The sequence below is a fragment of the Saccoglossus kowalevskii genome, chromosome 16 (genome assembly GCF_978046115.1).
Source record: "Saccoglossus kowalevskii chromosome 16, keSacKowa6.1, whole genome shotgun sequence".
NCBI lineage: Eukaryota > Metazoa > Hemichordata > Enteropneusta > Harrimaniidae > Saccoglossus > Saccoglossus kowalevskii.
Window position 1 is genome coordinate 12442053 of NC_140656.1, and position 21264 is coordinate 12463316.

Here is a 21264-nt window from a genome sequence, read left to right on the forward strand (position 1 = left end):
ATCTTTAGAAAAAAATATTTTAGAAGCTAATCAGATTATTATAAAATCGTTCAAAATTAGATAAATAAAACAGTCAAAGTTGAAGGTGTAAAAAAAAAAACACGAGTAAAAAAAAAAAGTAATCTATGACCTCATGGCACGTGACATCATCAAACCGGTGACCTGAGGTGAGTTCACCGTTGCCCAAATAAGTGCACGTCGGTTATTTTTTTAGTAACATCATCCAACAGCTTATTCGGGAATTGTGACAATTTTCTTTGCCGGGCTGTTAAGAGGTAAGGCCGTGTTTCTAACAGTCATTCATATATGGTGATATATATACTACATTCTGAATTAAAATGTGATAAGTACATCGATGCACGTCCCGGCCGGTGAACTTGAAGAATTGTTTGAAGGTCGTACTCTAAGTTACCGTCACCCATTCATAGAGAGACTGTCAATGAAATGTATAATGTATTACATACGATACTTTTACTGTTATCTTCGTAAGACAAAATCGTTAGACACGTGCTTCACGATTTTAATGCCTGGTTTGTCCTTGAATATCGGTGCTCTCAGTCACCGTCCCTCAATATTGAGGGACGGTGTCTCAGTAGACAGTGTCCAAATGACGCAAACTCATTCATACTCGATCCACTTCAGGTAACAATTGAATTGAAGAACCATTGAATATGACGTGATGCAATAGAGTCACCTTAGATATATAATCCTATTATACTTGCATGGTATAATTATTAATCAATGCTTAGACCATGGATGTACTCAATTAGAAGTGAACATCAATGTTTATTTATTACTTCAAAATAATCAGCGGCAAAACAGATAGATCAAAGGAAATTGGTCAGTAGTTCATCCTTTGTTAGTACATCCATGCTTAGACCCATCCACAGGCACTTGATGCATGGATTCTATAGTTACACGTGATATTGTTTAACTAGAATCGTATTCCACCTAATAATATTTTATGCTTGTGTCTTTTTTTCATCACATACCTCTTTCATATACTACGTTATATTACTGTAAAATACTTTATTTTCGCTTAGAATTAATTTTTGCTTTTTTTGCTGAAGGAACGACTCAGTAAAAATAAAATCCAGCGAGTATACTTTTTTTCTAAATTTTACATTCAACTCGTCAAAAATCATTGAAAATAAATCCTATACAAAACACCCAAAATGTCAGCGAAAATTAATTCCAGCTAAAATAAAGTATTTTACAGTACCACATGGTTTAATACATATGGTATGAGTCATCCATATGTATCTATATACTGTGTATAGACAAGGTATGAATAAACAGCACCAACTGGCAGTGACAACGATTAAATTAGCAAATTAATACAGTGTCTTACTGAAAATTCAAATAATCGCCAAAAGGAAGAAAATTTTCAGACCAACATGACTACGGTAATTCAACAAAACAGACAACTCAGTGGGAATGAACAAGCGTTCAATGCCTTAGATTGGTCACAAAGTTCAAATAGAGTGCAAAAAAACTAGTTAACCCAGATTCAACAGAGTTGACTTTAACTGGAGCTGTTACTTATTCAGTTCTGCACAAGATTTTGTCTGTTATATATTTAACCTTGGAAATTGGGGAATCACCGGTGAAACTATGCAACTCTCACTAGATTAGAGTCAACAGGGTCGGAGAGGACTAGTTAATAAAATAGGTCATTATATAGGTCAGATGTTTGTTTAAGGCTCCGCACCATGTTCGATATAGATTCCACACTTGTACAACCTTAATGTATGTTGCTTACTTGAAAATTCAAGCATTCACTATTGTTCTCACTGTGTACTATATAAATGATTGTTTGTGTTTGTCAGTAAATAATGAAATGAATACATGTACATTTCCTTACTGAAGAGTTATTCTAGCACCATAAAGAAAATTGTACTCATGCACTCTCACCATGGAAGTACAATTGTAGTTCCATGCTCTCACTCAGTGTGGGTTCTGAGCACAGTCATTTGGCGTACAAGCGATAATCAAATAAATATGATTACGGTAATCTCCAATAGATATTGGGTCAGCTATCTTGAATATGACTTGAAACTAAATAAAGAGACAAGTTGAGAAACAGGTTTTTCAGATTTATACAAATCAGAAAAAAAAAATACCGAACTTTCACAGCCAAACAATTGGTTGGGGGAAACATTAAGTCAACTGCTAACAAAATTTGGTCCATTTTGTTATTTTTGTGTGGAAAAATTCCTTGCTACACCTAATTACACTATACTGGTATATACAGAACATGTGAAACTTTCCCTGGGTTTTTGAACAGTAATCGCCATAATTTTGGGATCCAAGTTTTTTTTTTTTTTTATGATCATTCCATTATTTATTTGCTCTTTTCATTTTTATTTTCAATAACAAGACTTGTGAGCAAATCTAGATAATAGTATGTCACTTTGATATCTGAGTAAGATGGAAGTGACGAAAATTTTAATCTGAATGCTCATCAATAATACACATTTTTCATAGCATCACAGAACCACACAGAATACAGTGAATGCTGGGAAAGGTTATATTTCATAAGCAAAAATGAAATTATTGCCATATTTCATGCTTTCGCAAATAAACATGGATACTATACTAAGCAAGGCACCCCAAGATGAATTCAAACCAGTTTTTTCTCAGACTCGTTTGCATTAATATTTCTAATGTATTTCTGTGTATATCTCATAATTCGTACAACTTTTTCAATTCGGCGAGATCTTCATCGCATATTACACAACATGCATAGCCTCTTTCATGAATCTTTGGCAGCACTGTTTAAATTGATTTGTAATGTCGACCTTGTCACCACCAGATATTCTTGCCCAAATTTGTCTGCACTTTTTTCTTGTATTCTTCAATATTTCTAGAATTGAACCCTAATTTTAGAGCCAACAGACAAAATTTGAGTAAATTTTCAGTTTTTACTCAAAAAATTTGACCATTTTTGTCCTAATCTTCTAAAGGAATGTGCAGACAGACTATAAACAGGACTATTTTTGATGAAACGAGGGAACTTGTGGTGAAAAAGGTTAAAGCTACCTTGTAATAAAAGATACTTTATTGATAAAGCTAAGTAAAAATGGCTGACCACTCGAGTGTTTGCTGATGAAATTACTACAGTTGTTGCATTTATTGTAAATGTATTTTTTACACACATTGCATACTGTAAAATAATTTATTTTAGCTGAAATTAATTGTTGCTGAAAAGACGTTTTGGGTGTTTTGTATGGAGTTTATTTTCACTGACTTTTGATGAGTTGTATGTAAAATATAGAAAAAAAGATATATTCACTGGATTTTTTTTTCACCTAATCATTCCACCAGCAAAAAAAAATTAATTCCAAGCGAAAATACAGTGAATTTGCATGAATCCCATAACAATGACGATAGGTGCGATGACTGACACTTGATAGTTTGTGACTACATATATGCTGGGTATCTACATTAAATCATTTAATGTACATGTACATGGTAGATTGCTGGTGTATGTGTGATCTTTTATTAGCTTCCACCTCAGGTGTGCCCTTTGACCACTTAATACAGAATCTAATCTTGTGAATAGTATGGGTGTGATCTTTCGCTGTTGTTGTGAAATTTGAAGCAAGAATGCTATTCTTCATGAAATCCATTTTATCATTTCTTTTTATTGTAATGTGAATTAATTAAATGGAATCACAAGTTTTATTCCATTTAGACTTGAAGGCAATAATGTATGTTTGTGATAACTGATATTTTTGTGCGAATTTGATGCCCAATTCTTCACATATATATTCTCTGGCGCTAAAAACTACCAATTTGTTACTTAGTTTTACATTTACCTTGACCACGATGCCAGAATATTTTATTTTCAAAATATTGTTAAAATCATGCTGACTTTGACTAGTATGTGAATAGAAGTTTCAATGTTGTTAACAACTTGGCAGATTAATTTTTTAATCATTAAAAGTAATTGAGATTATTCATGCAAACTTGGCTTGCTTATGAACATTATAAATTCTGAACTTGAACTTTGAATCACAAAAGTTTGAGTCACTGATTACTATCACATGGTGGTCATAAGTCTGTCAACTTTAGTCACCATTCCCCAAATCCATTTTACCATTTCTTTCTATTGTAATGTAAATTAATTAAATGGAATCACAAGATTTATTTTATACAGACTTGAAGACAATGTTGTATGTTTGTGATAACTGACGTTTTTATGAGAATTTATATATATACATATATTTTTTCTGATGTGAAAACTGTCAATTTGTTACTGAGGTTTACATTTATCTTGTCCAAGATGCCAGAATATTTTATTTGCAAAATACACCTTAAAATCTTACGAACTTTGACAAGAATGTAAATCAAAGTTTTAATGTTAATGACTTCAAGCAGTTTAATTTTTTAATCACTGTAAGTTATTGAGATTATTCCTGCAAACTTGGCTTGCTTATGAACATACTAAACTGAGGGGGGGGGCAAGGGGGGTAGCTGGTACAGTTTTACGGGAAATAAAAAGGGCTTTTTACAATTTACAAGGAAAAAAAAGACGTTTTTACAGTTTACGGTGATAAAAAATGGAACATTGAATGGTCCGAAGAGCTCTCCGACTCAAATTCTCCACCATTGCTGCGCCGTGTGAAGAGACGCATACGCATATTACCCTCGTAATGCTCTTCATTCGGCTAGAGGGCCTTTTACGGCTTGACATTCAATTTTGCAGTGAATTGTGTCATATAGTCGTTTTACAATTTCTAAAATGTAATTTCCCTGGATTATTCTTTACGATTTTTTTATTTGGATATAAATTCTTGTACGTACCGAGAAAAATGACACATTTTTACAGTGTACGAACAAAATATTTGATTGATTACGTTGTACGTCTAGCCTGTGATTACAGAATTACGAAATTTATTTTTTCAATTTACGTTGTACGAACAAAAAAATAATGCAATTACGTTGAACGAAAATAATCCTTTGCCCCCCCCTCTAAACTCTGAATTTGATCATACATTGTACATGTTTGAATCACTGATTACTATCACATGGTGGTCATAAGTTGGTCACATTTGCCCACCTGTCTACCTGTTATTTTGAACAGGAACAACATTGACAGGCTAAATTTCTACAAATCTATCAACTTTTAATTGCCAATTTCTCTGTTTTCATTGCCATAGATGTAAATAATCACCAAATAAAAAAGACTACAAATCTGTGACTGAAAACTAGCAACTATTGTCTTGCATTTCAGTATATATTTTACACAGACATTTTTTCATTTTCTGGCTATAACATACATGTACACTTGAAGGGTTAATACTGGATGTCTATGTTTATAATCATTCACTTCAAACTATGGTACATGTGACCAAACAAAAATCCAAATTTTATCAGATATAATAATAAGTCTGTAAATAAATAAGTATATTTGCTAGAAACACATCTTTAAAAAAAGCACACATAAACCAAAAATGTAAACATTGTATGCTGGATCGTTTTAAATTTTATTTTCATTATAAACTGATGCATATATAGGAAATCTTACTTCAAGGTTATCATATGGAAATCCCATGATATCGAATCATAGTTTTAATTTACCTGCAAGATTACTGGATGTATTTGGTTATAAATTAACAATCCAAATTTAATATTGACTGGTTGGTTATCTCTCTCTCCTGATTCGCTCATTTTCTGTTTGACAGTTGAGTAGATTACATTTTAGTTCTGCCGTTAAGCTTATCATACTACAATTCTCATTGCTTTGATACTTGGTGTATATGTACCTTGGGCATACCTTTGTTCACTTCATGATGGTAACTTCAATTCTCTAATTTTCGATGAATATTTTTTGTCATTTTTGGTAAAATGTGATATTTTCAACATCTTGTTGAAAACCGCAAGTCCAATTGCTTTGATACTATACATATAGGTAGCTCAGGTAATTCTCTCAGATTTGTTCATTTCATGATGATATCTTCAAAAGGCTTCTTATATGCTCTGCTGTTCAAATACCTTAAAATTATGTAGTACATTACCATTCATTGTATAAGTGTTGATATTTTAGCGTATTTTAGCGCATTTTGTGTTGCTGTTAATTTATTGGTAATTTGCATAAAATTATGTAATCAACATGCATATTTTTTGTGGATAACTATCATTGGTGATTACACAACGACAGATTTCATACTAAAAGATTATAGAATTTTAGTGTGACATATGCCTGCACTATCAAATCATTGTCACTGACATTGTGATGTGACATGCGAGTCCCATGCAACAACAAGTGTAGAATGCGTTGAATCTTGTGTACTGTGCAACGACTTCGCTTATTTTATTTCTTTGATTGTTTGCTACAGATTTAAAATAGTGACTTCTATTTTAATATAAATTTACCATGATAGGCATAAAAAAAAATAATGGCATTTTTGTCTATTTTTAGATCACACGATGGAGTCAGAAGATGCACAACAATCACCCGATGTGCCAGAGGAAGCCATCATTGGAATGATGGATATATTTTTACTATGTACGTGTTTAGGAATTGTTATTTATTGGTTCTTTTTTCGTGGAGAGAAAACACATGATTCACCAACAGTGAAAAAGTTAACAGTTATGTAAGTATTAGATGCATGCATAGCAACTTATGCTTATCGTTCTCCCCAACACAATAATTACAAATGTGGGGGGTTGGAGGGGTTAGATTGAATCCAGCAAAAATGACTGTGTAAATATTCAGCTTGAGCCGAGTTTGATAACTCCTTGCCAGCCTAATTTGTAAGCGTGTTCAGCTCTGATGTATCCTTAGGGTTGCCGAACTTATAGAGACCCGACTGTCTGAACGAGTGAGTGATCAAGGGTAAAGGGTGTGGTTCCATCTGGGGTATGAAAGAACCAGGCCTAACTTTTCGATTTCATTCAGTCACAACTGTATAAACATAACGAAGATATTTTTCTGTTAATTGGTGAGAGGAGCAAAAACCTCCGATAAAATGCTGTTGCATAATCTAGTAATTATGTCTTAAATGAGTTTCATTCAGGTATTTTACATTGTTTGCCAAGATGGCTGCCAATTTTAAATCACTTGCATGACATCACTCCATGCAATCTTTTTGGAAATAACATTTCAACATCCTCGTATTTGCTACACTTTAGTTATTTTATTTGACATCTGATTGATATCTGTTTTATATTAATCAGGCCAGCAAGTGGTAGGAGTAATGATCCAAGTTTTATAAATAAAATGCGAAATTCAGTAAGTATATTTGTAAGTTATTAGTTTGTAAAGCATGTACCAGTAACATGTATTAACAATGGATAAACAAGCTCTCCAATGCCAAATTACGCTATTTTCAATATAAAATTAATATGACAATATTGCCTTCAAATAGGTTGTTGTGCTTGTGGGGCTTAATTGATCTCTCCGACTCTGAGTGACTTGTAACAGATATTTTGCAAGCTCTGATGTATCATATGCGTTTGTTTCAGGGGAAAAACATGATAGTGTTTTATGGATCACAGACTGGTACAGCTGAGGAGTTCGCCGGTCGTCTTGCTAAAGACGCACAGCGTTATGGAATGAAGGCTTTGGTGGCAGATCCAGAAGAGTGTGAAATGGTTTGTTCTGTTTACTTTCTTTTCAGTATATTCTATATAGTTTGGTTTAAAGATGGATGCAGATAATATCCTTAAATGTTATTCTCTGTGATTGGATATTTAAAAGTATAAAAAAACAATTGCGGTAACCAAGCAAGTTTTGAACTTTTTTACATATTTTGATGATTTTCATATCAAAGTATCAACAATTTATAATACTTTTAAATTGTCCGCATTTCTGGGTTGCTACCATAGCTGTATACTGTAAACGGTTTTCATTTTAGAAGAGACAAATACTTGTGAATTTCAAAAAAATTTGTATCAGTATTTTGAAATTGTTTTCACAAATTCCGCAAAGTCAATATTATGAGTCCATTTCTATTAAAAGCACTCGTGAACCTAAAAACAAAGATTTCTATGAGATTTTGTGTACTGTAAAATAATTTATTTTAGCTGGAATTAATTTTTACTGAAAAGAAATTTGAAGTGTTTTCTATGGCGTTTATCTTCACTGATTTTTGAAGAGTTCAATGTTAAATATCGAAAAAGGTATATTTGCTGGTTTACGACACAAACACTCAAGTTACAGTATAGAATATTTTATTGGCATAAGGGACGCTCACCGTGTCCCACCTAAGCTGCGCTACACAAGAAAAAACAGCGAACATAACAATAGGCGATACACACTGCATGGTGACACGGTGAGCACCCAGACATGAAACATAACAATAGGCGATACACTCTGCATGGTAACACGGTGAGCACCCAGACATGAAACATAACAATAGGCGATACACTCTGCATGGTGACATGGTGAGCACCCAGACATGAAACATAACAATAGGCGATACACACTGCATGGTGACACGGTGAGCACCCAGACATGAAACATAACAATAGGCGATACACACTGCATGGTGACACGGTGAGCACCCAGACATGAAACATAACAATAGGCGATACACACTGCATGGTGACACGGTGAGCACCCAGACATGAAACATAACAATAGGCGATACACACTGCATGGTGACACGGTGAGCACCCAGACATGAAACATAACAATAGGTGATACACACTGCATGGTGACACGGTGAGCACCCAGACATGAAAACAGTAGAATAAACACAGAGAAATAAATATTTAACTGAAATAAAAGGCATGTAAAACGACATTGTTCAAAAAACTATACTAGCCCTCAAATGATATTGTTAGAATTAGTAAATGTAGGTAGAAGCAGTGTGACTGCAACTACAAGGTAGAAAAACAGCATGACTGCAACTACAAGGTAGAAAAAGAGCGTGACTGTAGCTCTACAAGAACAAGGATTAGTAGGTAGAGGTACATGTAGCTCTACAGGTAGAAACAGCGTGACTGCAACTACAAAGAAATCAGTTAGCTATGAGGTAGAAACAGCGAGCACTGTAACTACAATGATATGAACAATGAGATATGAACCAGTATTGAGGATTACAATGTTTATCTTGGGGGAAAATTGCCTACCTAAAAGCAAAGCCCCCAAACGATGCAGTTGACCAACTGCAGAGAGACCCTTCAGCGAAAATAAAATATTCCTCAGTACACTACACTTGTATTGACTCATTTATGTAATTTTTAAGCATAACCGACCATCCATTTGTAAATACCATATCTTCTATATGTGTAAGCAGGTCACCTGCTGACACTTGGAACTTTTCACTTAAGGAATAATTCAGTGAAAATAAAATCCAGCGAATATACTTTTTTTCCTGTTATTAACACGCAACTCAAAAATCAGTGAAAATAAATTCCATACGAAACACCAAAAAAGTCCTTTCAGCAAACTAAAATAAAGTATTTTACAGTAGTTTATTCGTATCAGCTTTCTTTAGGTCTTGTGTTAACTTAGCCAAAATCAATGGTTAACAAATGTGACAAAATTATAAACATGTGTGTAATTATCACGTGTATAGTACCAATTTATATTTGAATTGGTTTTACAGGAAGATCTTTCTAAAATGGGAGAGATAGAAAATTCATTTGCTGTATTTTGTATGGCCACGTATGGTGAAGGCGATCCAACAGATAATGCACAGGAATTCCATGAATGGTTGGAGGATGGTACTTCTGAACTTAATGACCTCAAATACGCGGTGAGTATAGACAGACCGATGGATTTGTTTTTGTCAACTAATATGCGTAAAAAGATGAAAAAAATGATACCTCACTAACGCCTGACAGAATAGTGTACGTCTCGTCAACAGGATCAATACTGCGAATTCGCAAAGTTTACACCTTCTTGTAATAAGTTTCAATGAATATTCATTTTTGTGGTCCTGGTAACATCGTCAATCAAAGCCGTGTTTGCATTGTCGGCAAAAATCACAGACTGTTTTCAACAAGATGATAAACATTGGGTGGGAATTCGCCAGCACCTTATCACACATTATGTCAACGAACAAAATAAACTGTGAATGGTTACTTTTTGACGTTCCTGCAATTTGATTGGTACAGACAAAAAATTGTCGGGGGAAGTGAAAAACTACATCGTTCTGTCTAGGCGTGTGTTGGGTTTGAAGCACTGCGGAGGGCGTGACTCGTCAGGCTAGATCAGCACTAGCTTCGAACAAAAAAATGGCATGCACAGGTCACCACTAACTCGTAATGTGTTGCCAAAGCATTTCCATACAAGATCCATATAAAATGCCTGTGACATTTAATCTAATTGATTACTCTAATTTATAAAACAATAAATACCAATAGCATTGTTTATCATACCTGTACATTGAAAATAGTTGATGTATCCCCACTCACATGGTGAGACAAATAAATGATATTGTCACAGGCCACAAATATTAGATTATATTTTCTCTGTGTAAAATCTTCTATGGATGAATTTTGATATTCTATCTCATCACAAGGAAAACATATTGCACTGTGGTAATAGTAAATGTACATATGTAGGTACATATGCGCGTAAATTGAGTCCTAAACAATGCACACTAAAAACACAAAGACCCATGGGTAGATGCTTGTTTGTAAATAATGACACGCTATGGCCACGTGCATCAGAAACCCATAATCTCTAATGTATATGTACCAAGTTTGAACAAAATCCATCCATAAACGCCAAGATCCAGTTCTGGAATGCCAGAAATGCATGATTTTTGATTATTTATCAAAAATGGCTGCCATTTGACCATTTTGAATCAGATGGTCAAACCAATATACATGCATCTGTCATGTATAATGAATATATAAAATTTGATCATAATCAGTCAAAGCATGGCAGAGATATGGCACTAGAATTACATTCATTAAAACAAAATGGCCACCGGTCGGTCGTTTTAAATTGGATCTGAAAAATAATATTTAAATAATAACGTGCATCAAGGTCCCATAATTTCCAGCGTATGTACCAAGTTTAAACAAAATCCATCCATAAAAATGGCAACCATTCGGCCATCTTGAATCAGATCTTGAAACAAATTGATGTGCATATGTATAATATTATGTATGATGTATGTGGGATGTTTGATTGTGATTGGTCCAGGCATGTCTAAGATACAAGTGCATGCATGGACGCACAAAGGTCAAAACATAAGTCCCTGTTTTCGGACTACGTTCAAACAGGGACTAAAAAAGATGCAGACAAATTTGGGTGAGAAAGTTAATATTTGCTGTTTGTTGTAGGTGTTTGGTTTGGGTAACAAGACGTATGAGAATTATAATACAATGGGTAAATTTGTAGACAGTAAACTAGAAGAACTTGGTGGTACACGTGTATTTGAACTTGGATTAGGAGACGATGATGGAAAGTAAGTATCGTTTTATTATCTTGCCATAATGTCTTGGTCTTTGAACAAATAGGCTTGACAGCATTGGTAGCCAAAGCTATTTATTTGCATAATAATGTCCAATCTGCACAATATCTAATTTGCATAATAATGAGTAACTTGCATATAACAATGCCCATATTTTTGGAGAGGTGGATTTATTCACAGTAATTTTGTCAAAGAAAAAAGTTTGGCAAATAAATTTATCAAAAACAAATGTTAGTTGGAGAATTGTTTTTCTGAGCAAATTAATGCATATTCTTTCATGTACTTATAAGAATTGTATGAATAATATTGACCCTTATAATTAATATAATAATAATGTATTTTCTGAAATTAGTATTTTGTTACAATAGTATCAACTTCCTTATTGAAGTTTCAAGCAGGGCATTTTATTGGCCAAGTGGGTAAGAGATCCTTAAGCCCCCTACCCATACCCTAACACTCCAGTCCCCCCCAATGTTATTGTATATGCCCTCCAAATAAATTGACTATTCCAAAGAGGGGAAAATACAATTGAAAAGGGAAGGGCAATGAGGCAAGGTTAGGATTTGTGGGGGACTAGACCCTAAGGAACTCTTACTGCCAAGTGTGATAAAATTGCCATGTTTATATTGTGTTGAATGTTGTCTTTGGGGACTTATTCAAGTTCATGATAGTTAGGCTGAGAAAAAAAATATCTCTGTTTCTCGTTTCCGCGCGCATCATTTTGAACTATGCGCCTCAGATGTTTTTTTTCCTTCTAAAGCATTCCAAAATGCGCTTGTACTCGCACTTGTCTCAAATTTCTCCCATTTGAGCTCAATATTCAAAAAAAAAAAAAAAAATCGCCTAGCCGCCTCATTTTAAAATTTCCATGAAATGAGAAACAGAGAATTTTTTTTTCCTGGCCTTAAGTTGCATCTTTTTCTATTTTCATCAGTTTAGAGGAGGACTTTGTAACGTGGCGCGAATCATTTTGGCCGACAGTATGTGAACACTTTGGTGTTGAGGCTACCGGTGAAGAGGGCAGTGTTCGGCAGTATGCAGTTACTGTACATGAAGATATACCTAAAGAGAAAATATTTACTGGTGAAGTGGCTCGACTTAAGTCATTCCAAAACCAGAAGCCGTAAGTGAAGTTTTATTTTGATGTTTGTTAGAATGCGTGAAAACACATTGTTTGGATCATTTGAGGAGTAAAAATAAATTTTCTGTGTTTTTCAAATTTTGTTAATATTCCAACAGACTGCATTGTAATGTAAATTCTTCCTGTTAAATTTTTAAATATTTTGCACATGTTATTGTAATTATTTCTTTGATAATTTTGGACCAAATGGACAGAGTTTTTCATTGCCTACAGACCTTGATTAAATTTTTTGAAAAAATGCTTCAAAAATGATGCAGGTTTTATCTATAAATGGTGTTAATTGTTTTTTATTAATTTCTCTCAGGGACAATGATTCCAAAATTGTATCCACCATATGTCCACTGTACATATTTGTAGCAATTCCTTACACTACACCGTCAACTTTTCTCACCATCTACAAACTTATTCTGTACAGTCTGTTTCTCTTATGAAATGTTGATAAAAATTGACAAAGCTTTTGATCCAAAACTAAAAGTAATATCTGATCTTGTCTGTATGCTTCAATGATGATTTGATGAAATTTTACAAAATGTGAAAAGATTTAGGTTGAATTTTGGGCGACAAAAATATCTGGCACTCAAAGGGTTTAATGAGGAATTCCACCAGGTTCCAGCATGCATTGCTGCCCCCAATATACTGATAAAAAGTCCCAATATTTTTGTATGACATGGTAATATTTCCATAATGTTGACAGTTCTAACAAAGTTATTTCCATTTGTTACAGTCCTTATGATGCTAAGAATCCATACCTCTCTCCGGTTATTGTTAATCGTGAGCTACACAAAGGAGGTGATAGGTCATGTATGCATCTTGAATTTGACATTACTGGATCCAAAATAAGGTTTGTATTCTGTCTACTTTTCCACAGATAGACTCTAGTTATTAACCTTCTCACCACCAAACTTTCTTGAACTAATTTGTCTGCACTTTTTTTTTTATCTTCAATATTTCCGGAAATTAATCCTAATTTTGGAGTCAATTTTCAATTTTTACTCAAAATATTTGGCCATTTTTGAAAGAAAGTGCTGATTTTGAACAAGACTATTTTGTGAATTTGTGATTATTATTTGTCTCCAAATCTATACATAGATAGATAGATAATTTATATGACACAAAACACACATGGTCAAGAAACTAATCAATTAACAACACAATAAAAAAAAAACACACAACAAGAAACAAGTTTTAGAAATAATTCAAAATGGAATGAATAAGACTATTGGCAATGAAGCTATCTTTTGTTCCAAGCAATTGCTCAATACCTTGGCTTGAGAGCTCACTATTAGTGGAGTCATAACAGAGAGTTTCTTTATTGAAAACATAGGTAATCTGATTTTGTTTGATTTGCTGGCCAATCAAATAGCAGCTTACATTAAGGTCTTGAAATACGATACAATACTTGATTTGATTGGTTATAATTGTATCACTTTGTTACAGGTATGAGTCTGGTGACCATGTAGCTGTATATCCCATTAATGACAGTGAATTAGTTAATGGAATTGGTGACATATTGTCCATTGATCTGGATACTGTATTTTCATTGCTTAATGTAGATGGTAAGTATAATGTTATTAAATTATAAATCTGCGTGGCCAATTTCTTTTCCTTCACTCTACTTTGTGTGACATTTTTTTTTTCTCCCAAAAAGTTTGAACAAATTCCAAAGTAAAAATATTGCAACTATTGAGACAGCCAATCATTGGTGGTGATCAATGGCTATGAATGTGCTTGGAAGACGCACAGACAATTCTTTGCCTGAGGTCAGGTGACACTGTAAACCAATTAAATTTCGGAAGAAACTTGTCTGCATGAATGCCTTAAAATTATCAAATCTCAAAAATTTTTAGCAACAAACTGTAGGATACAGTATGCTTTGAACTGGAGCAGCTGTGTGTAGCTACAAAAATTGATCTAGTGGAATATATTTTTATTTTCAGAGGAAGCCAGTAAGAAACATCCATTTCCGTGTCCGTGTAGTTATCGCACAGCATTATCGCATTATTTAGACATAACCAGTCCTCCACGTACCAACGTACTACGAGATTTAGTAGAATACGCCAGCGACCCTAAAGACAAAGAATTCATCTTGGCAATTACATCACCGACTCCAGAAGGAAAGAAACAGTACGCCGATTGGGTACTTGCTGATCAACGTGATATTTTAACTATCCTACGTGATCTGCCGTCTTTTAGGCCACCGATTGATCATCTCCTTGAAATGTTACCAAGGCTTCAGGCCCGATATTATTCAATTGCTTCATCACCTAAGGTATGTACATGCTCTGTTCAAGATCACCTGGGAGTTTTATAAAAAAAAAAAAAAAAAATGGTTAAATATTTATTCTTCAACATGAAGATATAGTTTTCTAAAATAAATTTTGTTTAAGTATGTTGGCACTTTATGGAAGTATGCTTGGACTTTATCAAAGTATGTTGAGAATTTATGAAAGTAGTCATTTCAGTGTCTGGCTTCTCAAACAATAATAATAGTAATAATTGTGTGACCACCGTGGTTAATATATAAATGGTTTGTATTGTCTTTTCAGTTACATCCACAAAGCATTCATATTACCGCAATTTTAGTTGATTACACTACACGCACTGGAAGGCCTGCCAAAGGTGTTGCTACTAGTTGGCTCAAGAATAAAATACCAAATGGACCGCTTAAACCTACAGTACCAATCTATGTACGTAAATCACAGTTCAAACTACCGTTTAAACCAACAACACCAGTGATTATGATCGGACCTGGAACTGGTTTAGCGCCTTTTAGAGGTTTTATTCAAGAAAGACATCAAGCTAAGGAAGCAGGTAATCTTCGTATATGATTTAAAGTGTATGAATTAATTTCAAATAGTACTATTGACTTCAATAACTACATATAGTGGTATCACCATTACCTAGAATCGCTACACTCAGTAATATCACCATTGCACTGAATCGCTACACAGTTACTAATGTATATCACTATTGCATAGTTGCCTAGAATTGCAACAGTAATATCACCATTGCACTGAATCGCTACACAGTTACTAATGTATATAACCATTGCATAGTTGCCTAGAATTGCAACAGTAATATCACCATTGCACTGAATCGCAACACAGTTACAAATGTATATTACTATTGTCTAGTTGCCTAGAATTGCAACAGTAATATCACCATTGCACTGAATCGCTACACAGTTACAAATGTATATCACTATTGCATAGTTGCCTAGAATTGCAACAGTAATATCACCATTGCACTGAATCGCTACACAGTTACAAATGTATATTACTATTGTCTAGTTGCCTAGAATTGCAACAGTAATATCACCATTGCACTGAATCGCTACACAGTTACAAATGTATATCACTATTGCCTAGTTGCCTAGAATTGCAACAGTAATATCACCATTGCACTGAATCGCTACACAGTTACAAATGTATATTACTATTGTCTAGTTGCCTAGAATTGCAACAGTAATATCACCATTGCACTGAATCGCTACACAGTTACAAATGTATATCACTATTGTCTAGTTGCCTAGAATTGCAACAGTAATATCACCATTGCACTGAATCGCTACACAGTTACAAATGTATATTACTATTGCCTAGTTGCCTAGAATTGCAACAGTAATATCACCATTGCACTGAATCGCTACACAGTTACAAATGTATATCACTATTGTCTAGTTGCCTAGAATTGCAACAGTAATATCACCATTGCACTGAATCGCTACACAGTTACAAATGTATATTACTATTGCCTAGTTGCCTAGAATTGCAACAGTAATATCACCATTGCACTGAATCGCTACACAGTTACAAATGTATATCACTATTGCATAGTTGCCTAGAATTGCAACAGTAATATCACCATTGCACTGAATCGCTACACAGTTACAAATGTATATCACTATTGCCTAGTTGCCTAGAATTGCAACAGTAATATCACCATTGCACTGAATCGCTACACAGTTACAAATGTATATCACTATTGCCTAGTTGCCTAGAATTGCAACAGTAATATCACCATTGCACTGAATCACTACACAGTTACAAATGTATATTAATATTGCATAGTTGCCTAGAATTGCAACAGTAATATCACCATTGCACTGAATCGCTACACAGTTACAAATGTATATTACTATTGCATAGTTGCCTAGAATTGCAACAGTAATATCACCATTGCACTGAATCGCTACACAGTTACAAATGTATATCACTATTGCATAGTTGCCTAGAATTGCAACAGTAATATCACCATTGCACTGAATCGCTACACAGTTACAAATGTATATTACTATTGCCTAGTTGCCTAGAATTGCAACAGTAATATCACCATTGCACTGAATCGCTACACAGTTACAAATGTATATTACTATTGCCTAGTTGCCTAGAATTGCAACAGTAATATCACCATTGCACTGAATCGCTACACAGTTACTAATGTATATTACTATTGCCTAGTTGCCTAGAATTGCAACAGTAATATCACCATTGCACTGAATCGCTACACAGTTACAAATGTATATTACTATTGCCTAGAATATCTACACAATATGTATTAAACCTCATATCATTTACAGGCAAAGACATGGGTCAAACCGTACTGTACTTCGGCTGTCGATATAAAGCACAAGATTTCATTTATCAAGAGGAATTAGAAGATTATAAAAACAAAAATTCGTTAACCGAACTGAATGTTGCATACTCTAGAGATGGACCAAAGAAAGTTTATGTACAACATTTACTCAAACAAAATAAAACTTCAGTTTGGAATTTACTTGAGACTGGAGCTCATTTATATATATGCGGGTAAGATTTCTGTATTTAAATATAATATCTCTTCTACTAATGCAAACGTATTACATAACCAATTCTGTTCAAAGTTGGCACATAGCCCCAAAGGTTGTCAGAGACATAAGGTTTAAAATTTCTATAATTCGTGCATGGTGGAATGTGATGACGATTACATCATCCCATCACAGAATGCATACTTTGCAAGAGTATTGAAGTCATATTTCTGTGAAAGTTCCATCATCAGTGTCAATAACATCAGAGTACTTGTCATGTAACTATGGGAAGGCTTGAGTGAGGTTTTCGAACATGCAGAGCAGTGACTAGCCTGTCATGTAGGTATGAGGAGGCCCTCGCCGACCGAACAGCATCTGACCTCACCAACTCCTCACAGAATTGTGTATGTCTCATCGACAAGATCAATACTGTGAATTCGCAAAGTTCACGCCTTCTTGTAACGAGTTTCAATAAATATTCATTTTGGTGATCATGGTAATACCGACTATCAAAGCCATGTTTGCATTGTTAGCAAAAATCTCTGTTTTCAACAAGATGATAAGGCATGTGTTGGGTTTGGAGCAACCTTGTCAGGCGAAGCAGTGACTGCATGAGGATGTAATGCCAATGATGTTTACGAAGCTTTAGAAGGAGGTTGCAAAATAAATGCATTTAATTAATATTTTGTTTTCGTCTGTGTGTCCTTTGTGATTTTAAGTGCAAAGTCACTTAGCTCTGAATGCCAAAGTCAAGTTATATCACATTGCACAGAATAGATCCAATTTTGATTCAAAATTATATTCGACCCAAAATCAACAAAGAAATTATAGAAAAGTACATATAAATCTGCAAAATATTGCATTAAATTTTTTTTTTAAAAAGTTCAACTTTGGACTAACATTTACATTGGTTTGTTTTCTTTTTCATGTAGTGATGCCCGCAACATGGCACGAGATGTCAATGAAGTGCTAAGAGAGGTGATAATGGAAGAAGGCGGCAAGGATAGGGCACAGGCAGAAGATTACATGAAGAAATTACAATCTAAAGGAAGATACGCCGCTGATGTATGGAGTTAAATAATTTACTACGGATGTATGAAACGGAAATTGAAAATTGCTGACATTCCACGTTTCAGTTGACCTCATTTTCCCATTCCATTGGTAATATAAAAATTTGATGAACGCACATTTTACAACACAAGTACGTATGTAAATTATAAAGATACTATTCTATTTGAGGTCCATTTTTACTATTTCTGAAACCAAAATGTTTCTATTAAAGGATGGACATGACCAACAGACCCCTTTGCATGATAGCTATTTCAAATGTTGTTGTCCTGAAATTGAGAGCCATATTGGTTCAAATGCATTTATGATGTCATATACAAAGGGTCTATAAGTTCAAACAGAGCTATCATCTGAAGAAATAACTGTAATTGTCGTTAACTGTTTAATATCTATATGTATATTTTCTAAATTAAATATAAACAAAAAATGTTGTAAATCCAAAAGATGACTTTTCAATAATAATTTATACTGATCAGTGTTTGTTTCCAGTGGTGAATGCTCTTGTAGTACTGCCATTACACCACTGAAAACTAGGTGTGGTTTTGGAGAATTATAGTGATGACTCTTTTTCTGAATTCCATGTATTCAAAGAGACTTAGTTGGCACGTCATGTTCCATTGTTTACAAAATCAAATGCATGTTGCAAACTGACTTGTGCTTTGGCATAGCAGGTCAGCATAGCTTATTTCGATTGATATTTGAGGAACTACTTTTATCCAAAGTTGTTGACAAGAGGAGAGTAACCAACATATTGATTCATTCGTGACTTTTAAAATAGATACATTATGTATTTAAATAACGGCTGTTTCTTGGTACCTGCCAGAAGTTCTTAGACTATTTTTTACATGAGCCATGATTTCTTTATATACCTTTTGGTTTGGAGGTGTCGATAACCGAAGAAATGCAATGACTGATATCAGCAAGTGTTTATTATCACAATGGATGGATGTTTGAGATTCCTTTCCAGTCACGTTGAAATCTCCCCTGAAAATACACATTTTGTGATACATAATAAAAAAAAATTTTAAATCTGTAATTACCGGTAATAAGGGTAAATAAATCTTTTTTTCACAAGTTTGCGCCCTCAAAGTTTGCTGTGGGAGAGGCCTTTCAGGTGAACGGGGGGTAATCCATTATTTGGCCGACATTGATCTTTCAATTATTGTAATATAATAAATACACAATATTTCAGTAATTTGGAGTTTGAAGATTAGCCAATAACATCTTTCTTGCAGAGATTCGCCTACCTCATAGAAATATAAAGTTTTTGGGTCTTCATTTTCTCTAGTATTTCAATAAGAACCTAATAAAAAAAGGGCAATAAAGTCCCTCCTTTCTTATTTTGAAATTTTTCAAAATATTAATCCATAAATCATAGTAAATTATATGAAATTTGAGAAAAATGTGATTTGTACTTGAATAAAATATTGTTTTACGCTGCATTTCATCATATATTTGTGATGCAAGTGCTGTATCAAATGTAACGTCACTGGAATTGATTAGTACATGCATTTCACAAAGTACTGCATCAGGTGTCAATATTGTAAACTACAAGAAGAAGTGTTCAAATCATAAAATTGCGTTGTATGGATCACATCCTCCCACACAATTAGGGTTGGAAATGCGATACTAGAAAGATGTAATTCCTAGATGGTGTCACTTTGACTGAAATAATGTTTCAACATGGAAAATACTCCCCTAACATTTAATTATAATTCGTCTACATCTAGTTGTAATTGACAGTCACAAAAACCTGAACGAAGACCGTCATTGATTCACGTTTCAATAACGATAAATGGTGCACTCTTTAATTCACAGTATCATTTTAAACGCATGTACTGATCAATTCCAGTGATGTAAATTGCATATAAAATGGCCATCTTAAGGGACAACATCAAAAGTTCAATGTAGGATAAAAAACTTAATTCCTTTAGTTTTTTCCCAAACCCCCCTACCCCCCACTGAAACTTAATTGATAAATATTGACCATGGCGTCAGACTACATTCACTATTAAATACAAATTGATAATCCGACAGTACCGGTAGTATGGCATAGCAGTTGGTTACCGGGTGGGTGTAAAAAGACTTTACACTCGGACCAAACCATTTTCTCGTCTTGGATGTGTTTTTTTTTATTTTCTGTTATTTTTGGCTATGATTGGATAGAAAAAAACGAATAACAAATACTCCAAGATTTTTTTGACTTCATTAAAAAATAAAATCGTTTTTGTAGGATAGAAACTTTTTGAGATCAAAACCCCCTACCCCCAAACTAAAGCAAACAAGTTTTTTATCCGACATCGATCTTTTGACGTCGTCCCTAATAGGGTTATCCCTTTACTGAAAATTGTATAAAATGTGATAATATTTTGCTTGTTTTAATCTTTTTAATGAAATATGAATTATACATGCATATTTTGAACAAACTGATAAATATCCAAAAGTAGGAATAAAACATTTTTTCTTATGAAATTTATGAATGTAAAATGCTTTGCAACTACCAATACAAGTCACTTCTGTAACATCGTAATGAATTGGATGGGTATAAACCACTGTCATACTGAGTCATTTTGATTATAAAGTTGATTAACAGATTACTCCTAATGCTAAGAATAGATTTCCCTACACTCATTCACTACAGCAAGTCCTTTGCCCATTTTAAATAGTTTCCAGACTACAGCTACCGGTATATATTTTAGAATGTCCTTTATAGCAGCTGAACTGGCACTGAATGTTTTGTTTTATAGCCAAAAATTTTTAGTGAGTGTATGTGCGAAGTTGTCTGTTCCATAGATATTGGATGTAATTAATGATTTGTACAAGACACTCTTAGCCTCATTGCTATTGGTGCAACAGTATCATGTGACAAAGTATTCTTGAAATGC

The 21264-nt window shown here is 34.0% G+C and overlaps 1 protein-coding gene across 1 annotated transcript; it reads left to right on the forward strand.

Moving 5' to 3' along the window:
* Positions 1 to 180: 180 nt before the first annotated feature.
* Positions 181 to 21205, forward strand: LOC100370731 (NADPH--cytochrome P450 reductase-like). Its single transcript, XM_085491062.1, has 13 exons — positions 181 to 275; positions 6428 to 6602; positions 7186 to 7240; positions 7474 to 7602; positions 9564 to 9713; positions 11254 to 11378; positions 12319 to 12507; positions 13250 to 13366; positions 13963 to 14081; positions 14463 to 14794; positions 15072 to 15336; positions 17105 to 17333; positions 18244 to 21205. Exons 2-13 carry the CDS (start codon positions 6436 to 6438, stop codon positions 18386 to 18388), a joined length of 2022 nt encoding a protein of 673 aa, XP_085347188.1. The 5' UTR covers positions 181 to 275; positions 6428 to 6435; the 3' UTR covers positions 18389 to 21205.
* The last annotated feature ends 59 nt before the right edge of the window (positions 21206 to 21264 follow it).

What these genes read in the sequence shown, in the direction of transcription:
- LOC100370731 (XM_085491062.1), top strand. Translation starts at nt 6,436, where the DNA reads ATGGAGTCAGAAGATGCACAACAATCACCCGATGTGCCAGAGGAAGCC. An exon ending in ACATCAAGCTAAGGAAGCAG is followed by an intron (nt 15,337 to 17,104) that starts GTAATCTTCGTA and finishes TATCATTTACAG; the next exon opens with GCAAAGACATGGGTCAAACC. An exon ending in GCTCATTTATATATATGCGG is followed by an intron (nt 17,334 to 18,243) that starts GTAAGATTTCTG and finishes TTTTTCATGTAG; the next exon opens with TGATGCCCGCAACATGGCAC.